Source organism: Montipora capricornis, chromosome 2 (assembly GCF_036669925.1).
Source record: "Montipora capricornis isolate CH-2021 chromosome 2, ASM3666992v2, whole genome shotgun sequence".
Taxonomy (NCBI): Eukaryota; Metazoa; Cnidaria; class Anthozoa; order Scleractinia; family Acroporidae; genus Montipora; species Montipora capricornis.
Genome location: NC_090884.1, coordinates 5,881,018 through 5,888,517, shown reverse-complemented (window position 1 = coordinate 5,888,517; position 7,500 = coordinate 5,881,018). Strand labels below are relative to the sequence as shown.

General features: G+C 36.3%; 1 protein-coding gene across 7 annotated transcripts in view; it reads right to left on the bottom strand.

Moving 5' to 3' along the window:
- Window positions 1–7,500, bottom strand: part of LOC138038619 (3'-5' RNA helicase YTHDC2-like) — a 44,399-nt gene that overhangs the window by 3,983 nt on the left and 32,916 nt on the right. For 3 of the 7 annotated variants that reach the window (XM_068884601.1, XM_068884605.1, XM_068884604.1), the window contains exons 32-41: window positions 6,889–7,026; window positions 6,131–6,398; window positions 5,294–5,389; window positions 4,480–4,570; window positions 3,316–3,358; window positions 3,117–3,169; window positions 2,988–3,025; window positions 2,667–2,730; window positions 1,652–1,713; window positions 1,094–1,147 (exon numbers count right to left, since the gene is read on the bottom strand). In XM_068884601.1, the coding sequence (XP_068740702.1) occupies window positions 1,094–1,147; window positions 1,652–1,713; window positions 2,667–2,730; window positions 2,988–3,025; window positions 3,117–3,169; window positions 3,316–3,358; window positions 4,480–4,570; window positions 5,294–5,389; window positions 6,131–6,398; window positions 6,889–7,026 (907 nt within the window). Of the gene's footprint in view, window positions 1–1,093; window positions 1,148–1,651; window positions 1,714–2,666; window positions 2,731–2,987; window positions 3,026–3,116; window positions 3,170–3,315; window positions 3,359–4,479; window positions 4,571–5,293; window positions 5,390–6,130; window positions 6,399–6,888; window positions 7,027–7,500 lie in introns of those variants that run through there. The other 4 variants (XM_068884603.1, XM_068884606.1, XM_068884602.1 and 1 more) reach the window with 3 other exon arrangements.

Here is a 7,500-nt window from a genome sequence, read left to right as displayed (position 1 = left end):
ATGAAAATCCCAGTTCCCCCAAAGAGGAGACTGAAGGGAGCTAGGCTGTTACTCTAGGTATACTTGACATACATCCTGCATAGTCTAGTACAGGGACAAATATATATTGCAAACTTCAATAATAAAACGAGTAAATAAGGAGTTTATTAAAAGCAACAAAAAAGATAGCACAAACAGGAGCCCATCAAAACAATACTATTTGGCAATCTGTTTATTTCTTTTCCATTCTCATCCTTACAACTATGGTTATGGTTAATTAGGATTTATATACTGCACATATCTCAAAGTATCATTGCACTTTACAATTCTTTTTTCTAAGGTGAGACCGGATGTCAGGTTGCCACTATCAGTCTGTACATGTATTTGATCTCACCCACCCACCAAACCCACACATGTATGTGAAAGGAGGACAGACACAACAGCGGGGGTCTCCCATCAACTCTTCACAAACAGTGTGTGAGTTGTTATAACGTCCCACGGGACTTACTGTTTATAGTCCTTATCCGAGAAGACTTGAAAGTCGAACCATTTGTGGGTGTAATTATAAAGGCAGTACTTTTTCCTCAGTTATTTTATAAAGAACCTGAGCATTGGTCCAGCTGGAGTCGAAGTCACAACATCCCACATGGCAGCCCGGTGCACAACCAACTGAGCCACCGGTGCACGGTGCATGACCAAAGTTTATCATTCTGTGATGTGTGTGAGCACCCAGTAACATTTTCTTTTACATCCTCTTAATTAATCATTAAAATAGCAATTTAGTTCCTTGATAGAGAAAACACATTTTACATACTGACAGATAGACTTAAATTATTAAAATTCACATTTTCAGTTGATGTTCTCAAAGCAGGTGTTATTGCAGCTCTAGCACAAGCTCCCTTGTATAATCACACAACGAAAATAAAGTACAAGGAACTGGAAAGGTGCTAATCACAATAGAAAAATCACTTATGACACTAAATTGCAAATGCACTAGCAATAAAGCTCTAACGACCACTGTAGATCAACTACAGTAACATATTGGACTCTCCAGAAGGTAACAGGCAAACAGTGACGGTATAATATGACTGCAAAGCTTAGGCAAGAAGCTGACCTTGAAGGCACGGTTAAGCTTCTTCTCATTGGCCAGTGTTGTTGCCCAAATGCCCTTATAAAAAAACAAAACTAAAAGTAAATAATGATAAAGATAACGACGTTGTTCGGGTGGTAACACCAAGGATAACAGTTGGTTATTTACGGTAGCTCCCTGCAAAATTGAAAATGCCCTTTACGATAAAATTAAAACTCAAGAGTGCGACTTGTGGATTTACCCTCACTGTCTAATGCTAGACGATTTTGCGTCAATGGGGCCGCTTTAGGGATGAATGAGTTAACATCTGTACATGTCCTACAAAACTGTCCTCTTTTATGAACCCTTTCCGTAGTGAGAGTGCATGAGACTTTATACATGGATTTTACAATGTCTAACACCAGATGGTTTTACTAATCAATGGGCACCACTTAGGGACGAGTGGGTTTATGAATATAACAAGAAGTTACTTCAGGAAGTAAACTGATGGCTAAAATAAATATACTAAATTAATACTAATAAAAAAATGACCGAAAAAAGCTAATCTCCTTTTCAAAACCATGATTAAAGAATGCAGGTTACCTTAGCCATGGAGATGTCCAAGTTTCGTTGATTGTTGCATTTCATAATAAAGTAGCAAGTTGCTGAAAAGAAGAAGTGTGAAATTCAATCCTGTTTCCCAGCGGGTGGTTAGAGGTAAAGTACAATGTGGATTAAAATCTATAATAGGACTAGTAACATGCTCATGTAAGAAGTCTTTACTTCCTTCATTTATGTATTAAAAATAATTATTATTTGTAAAACTTCAGAATCTTTAATTTGTACATACTTCATAAAACACTAACTTCCTTTAATAATTAATTTTTAGCATTTGCTATTTGTGGGAAAGAGTAACCAAATTGTATGTACGGGCAAAGCAAGTTAGTGTAAACTTAATGTATCTAACGCATTAATTTTGTGTTTATGCAGTAATGAAGTGGTGCATGAATTTGTCCAATTGTACTCAGACAAACACGACTATTCCATTTGAATGTAACACAGCTAGACTTGGCACAGTAGCGAAAGTGCTCACTGCTGCTGCCCGAGTCTACATGTAAATCCTGCAAGTGATACCCCATAAATGTGGTGTTTTTGACAAAATTAGTTAGTAGCCTACCCAGCTGCTCAATGGTTATTCTAAGCAAAACCAAAAACGCCAATCAGCTATACCCGCAACTCCATTACTACTAAACTATCATGATGATTACCTTCAGTTGATTATCTCAATTTCATTAACCCTTTGACGTCAAAATCAGCCGAAACCAGCCAGACTTAGTATTTTACTCTTTCTAACACCAGACGATTTTACTAGTCAGTGGGAAACCCCTGGGAGTCAATGGGTTAATGGCGTAGAAATCACAAAATAGTTGGTTATTATTATCATTTCTGTCATTCCTCACTTCACTTCACTTCACTTCACTTTAATGATAAGTGCAACCTACAAATTTGTATATATGCACAGCGCATGAGAATTACATTTCCGTAATTTTTGACAAAGCAGAAGTTGATGAATCCGCTCCGCATCATGCGCGTTGGTTTTTTTCAGCTCATTCCTCACCTTCTCGTTGTTGATTTGGACGTGTCATCCACCCTAGGCTTTCCCCAGATGCTTTAGTATCATTCTACTCCAAGCCAACAATAAACAAAAGTTAAACATAAATATAACAACAACTTTAATTTTCTACACATTTGAAACAATTAAGTAAGCCCTGGATTTTCAATTTCCAGAAAAAAATCAATGTTGACCACTGGCAGAAAAGTTCTTACACTACATTTTTCAAAACAAGTGTTTTCGTTTCATTTCTGGGGTGGCACATGAACAGTGTACTTTTTTGCTAAAGGTATATTGTTTATCTGATCATAACCTAATATAACTTACTTGAGGTGACATAGGTCTTTGGCTTTTAGCTGGTGAACCTAAAAAATGCATGGTGTCAAGTGAACAAAAATTCCTCAACCACACTGTATAAATAATTTATTTACCAAAACTGAACTACAGCTGCTGTACCTGAAGAATTTCTAATCTGCTCTCTTGAAGAAAACTGAGCTGCAAAGTGGGACCTGTCAAAAGAAGAAAAGAGGCAACTGAATAAATGATAAACCTTTATAACTAAATGTAGAATATCAACACAAACAAAACAAAGCAAAACTTGCAATAATTATACCTCCAAGTTTACAAGAGAATGAGAACCAAAAAAGGTGCATACCTTTCCATTCTCATTCTTGAATCAGCTCCACTTTCATTACCTGCTGATGATAAAATGACCAATGTTAAGGTTTTTGAGTGGACCTGGATGCTCCAAAGGAGTTCCCCACTAACAAATAAAACCACCTCCCGTACGAACAGCACAACGCTCTTGCAGCGCTGCACAACTTCACATTTTAGATTGCACAGTGCTTATGCTTTCTTTATGCGACGTTCATGCGTTGAGCAAGCATTAAAAGCAGAATATCGAGTGCTGCAGAAAGGTTGCAATGCTGAACAACCGGCATTAGACAAAGTAAAAGTGGCTGTTTCAAGAAAGAGAGGGCAAGGGAGATTCAATGAATTTGAGGTCAACAAAGAAATCCATGATGACCATTAAACCAAAAATTGAGGTAGTGAAACAGTAGTGAAATAATGAAAACATGCCAGCAAGTTGATGAAAAAATGCAAGGTGACTGCAGTTAGTAACTTGGATGGATGCAAGAAGAAGTCTGTCAGAGTTAAGTGGGTAGTGTGTGAAATATTACAAAAGTGCGATGTAAATGCCGGCCAGTAGAAGTGCTTTATTTGTCAAACTAGCTGTAGGTGGGTAGGAGGAAAGGGGACAATCAGGTTAGCCAAATTAAATTCCACAAGATATAGACATCAACAACAGTGCAGTGGAACAATCTTCCACCAGAAATTATATTAAACATCTACTTCGCTATGTTTGTTCAGGCAATCTCTGTGTAATCTTACATACTGATTAGTAATTATTTTTACGTTATTGTTTTATTCATTGTTGTAATTTTCTTTTAAAGCCATCTGCAATACTTTGTTAAGAGTAAATAAATAAATAAATAAATAAATAAACAGCATAGGTCACTGAGAAGAATGAAATTCATGCCAAGCACATATTAACTCTTGATACTGTTAACAAGGGCACCATTATTTTTTAATGTTAAAAAAACACCTGTTACACAGAGAAACTTGATTGGCAAATTAATTAACGATTTTGAGCACTCTTAAAACTTTTAATTATTGGTGTGCCTCAAAGCTCCCCTCCTATTCTACAGTTTTTGAATTACTGAAAGAGGAATTCAAATGCTTTTTGTGACAAAGCAGGCACGTTCTATAGAAAGAGCACAAGAAACTGACAATTGAGAATGTTTTCGTCAAGTTTTACCAGGTCGCATTTGTCTTTGACGAGGTTGCAACGAAGGATTGATGACATGCTCCTCGGCTGACAGAACTGCTGCTACAGCACGAACAACCATCTAAAACAGAAAAACACAAGTATTACAAATGTCTTTATCTACACTTCATCTACAGCAAATTTTACAAAGAACCTTGGGTGAAGTGTTTAATGAATTACCAACAAATGAACTTCCTATTTTCAGTGATGCTTTTGCAAGATTTGGAAAAATAATGGTGAAAATTAGGGCTTAATTGTTCCTCAAGAGAATGGTTGCTAAAAATATAATTATTTTAGCGCATTACATTTGGATCTGTAAAATTGAATGATATAACAATATGAGACTTCAAGATAAAATGCCACTTTTTCTCACTGAAGCAAAATATTGACTTGTAATAAAGATAATCATAAAAAAAAGTATTTAAATGTAGTGTGCTGCATTCGAGTATTGAATAAGAAGATATCCGAGACTAATGTATAAGCAATCTCAACATCAACCAGTGGCACCACAGATAGAAGGGCTAATCTACGCAGACCAGGAGAGTGTCTCAGCCAGCTGTTTGTAATACAAGAACTTCCCAAGCAAAATTTTCACGTCTATTTGCAAACAATCGCTTAACACCTTTTTCCACTTCAACTGCAGGTGATCTGGATGGCTGCAAACGTAAGGAGTAACAACAAAAGGCTTATTGAACCAAAAATTTCAAGGTCTTAAAAATAACTGCATGGGTAATTAGAAAGTGCTGCTTTTCTAAATCACATCACTAATAATTATATCATGTGACATTAATTAAAATTAAAATACCTCATCCACTTGTGACCATGGCCTTGAGGGAGATCGTATTCTTCGGATAACTAATGCTTGCATCTTGTGACGCAAATATGACACGTGGTTTACAACCTGCAATGATACAGAACCGATCCCACAAAAATAAATCAAAGCAAGTTTAATGGTCTAGCTCCCTTGGGTCTCATGTAGCTCAGGGACAAAGCATCCAAAATAGTAATTCCAGAGGTTGTTGGTTCAACTCCCACAAAAGAGCACTTAGATTATAACTTATACTCCTGGGCTTCCATCGAAAAAGCCAACTCTCTGTAAATGTTTTATGACATAAATCAGTGGCAGCTGTTTATCCATGTTATTTTTACTCACATAAAATGTTTGTTCATAGGAAATAAATTTATAATAATGTTTTTCATAAAACATGGAAACAGTTTGCATTGAATTAACCACTCTTCCTATTTCTGGGATAAGTCTTTATTTAAAACCGTGACTCACAGACTTTACCACAATTATGTTTCACAAGAAAAGTAGGTTTTCTAAAATGGTCTTGATAGCACAAGTGCTACTAATATTTTTAAAAATACAACCACACTTTTGAGTTTAAGCAACATGTTTTGATGTTTCAAACATCACCATCATTACTGTGGCTGATGATGATGTTTGGAAAATCGAAACATGTTCCTTAAACTCAAAAGTGTGATTGTATTTTTAAAAATATTATGAAAAAAGTAGGAATTTTTCACATAATTATCAAGAAATTTATTTAAAATCTATTAATAGGTAATATTATTCACAGTTCACTAGTCTAGAATACTCTTTATAGCCCTCAGGAAAAATAATTTCATGCCCTACAGCTACCTCTTGGTTTGCTGAAAGTGCTATCCAATCATCCACCTTGAATGACATGCCTTTGTCTTTATTCTTCTCTCCTGTGGTGTCGTCTTCTGTTTCACTGTCACTGCTCTCACTCTCTCGCACAAAGCCTTCTCCAGGGTATCTCTCTCCATCACGAGAAGCCAGAGGATCCTGAGTAACATGTTCAGATGATAGGCTAGGGCCAGTGAAGAGAGCGACAGTCACCGGTGACACCAGTGTGCAGCATTTTACTGTAACAGTGGTATACAACCTGTCAAGAAGTAACGGCTTCTCATCAAAAAATTTACCAAATACCCCCTTATACTAACCAAGTTTGAAGCCTGTACAATACTCGTTTCTTCAAAGTTTATGTAAAAGGCTTCATCTTTTAACTCCACTGATAATCATTTACCATTTCAAAAATTCATTATCTATTTTGATGAGTGCAACATTAATTTTAACCTCAAATATTTTACTATTAGTGGTATACATTTGAGAAATACCCCTTCACCTTTAGCTAAAAATACTTCTCCTCAATATTTCACTTTTAATGCACTAAAAGAACTGACTGTGTAAAGATTTCAAAAACTGGCATTTACATGTATTTGTCCCACCTAAGTAATAGAGCTCCAGTTCTATTACTCTCTCTAACTCAATTGTAGCTCAAAGGAATGCTAAAGATGAATATACTTATTGTGCAAATTCTAATGACATGTCAAAAAAACCAACGTAAGTAGACAATAATCCTCATTCCAACTTACCTTGCCATTTCTTCATAAATTAGCCAGTCTGATGGGAGTTTTGCTATGGCTTTTGCCTGTGCACTTGACATACTCTCTCCATGTGATGGGGGCTGGTACATAATCGATGAATTGTGGAAACGAGCTTTCTTCTCTTTCCTGAAGTCAAAGAATAGAAAATTTACTAGATATAAAGAACTGACTAAAAAACCCTTTACCCTAACAATGCTAAGACAATAAAACCTTGAATCAAATTAATTGCTTCAGAGGGAACCTTTACTCTCGCTAAAGACTAAATAAACTTTAAACTGGAAAAATATGTTTGCAATTAAATTTGTTTCAGTCAATAACAATCTGCATTTTCTCCCTCATCAAATCAACTCCTGGCTAATTACAACTGGCTGTGCAGGTGCTGTACTCCTGTGCCCAGTTGTTCAAGTGATGGATAGTGCCACTATCCGCTGGAGTAATCACTATCCAGTGGATAAGTCATAGCGAAGTTACCAATTGTGCTATCCAGTGGATGGTGTTTTATGTGGTGGAAAGCGTTATCCACCTTTTGAACAACTGGGGACAGGACCAATCACGGGCCATATAGCAGCTGTCAGAGGCACCTCATTTAATATGCTTTTG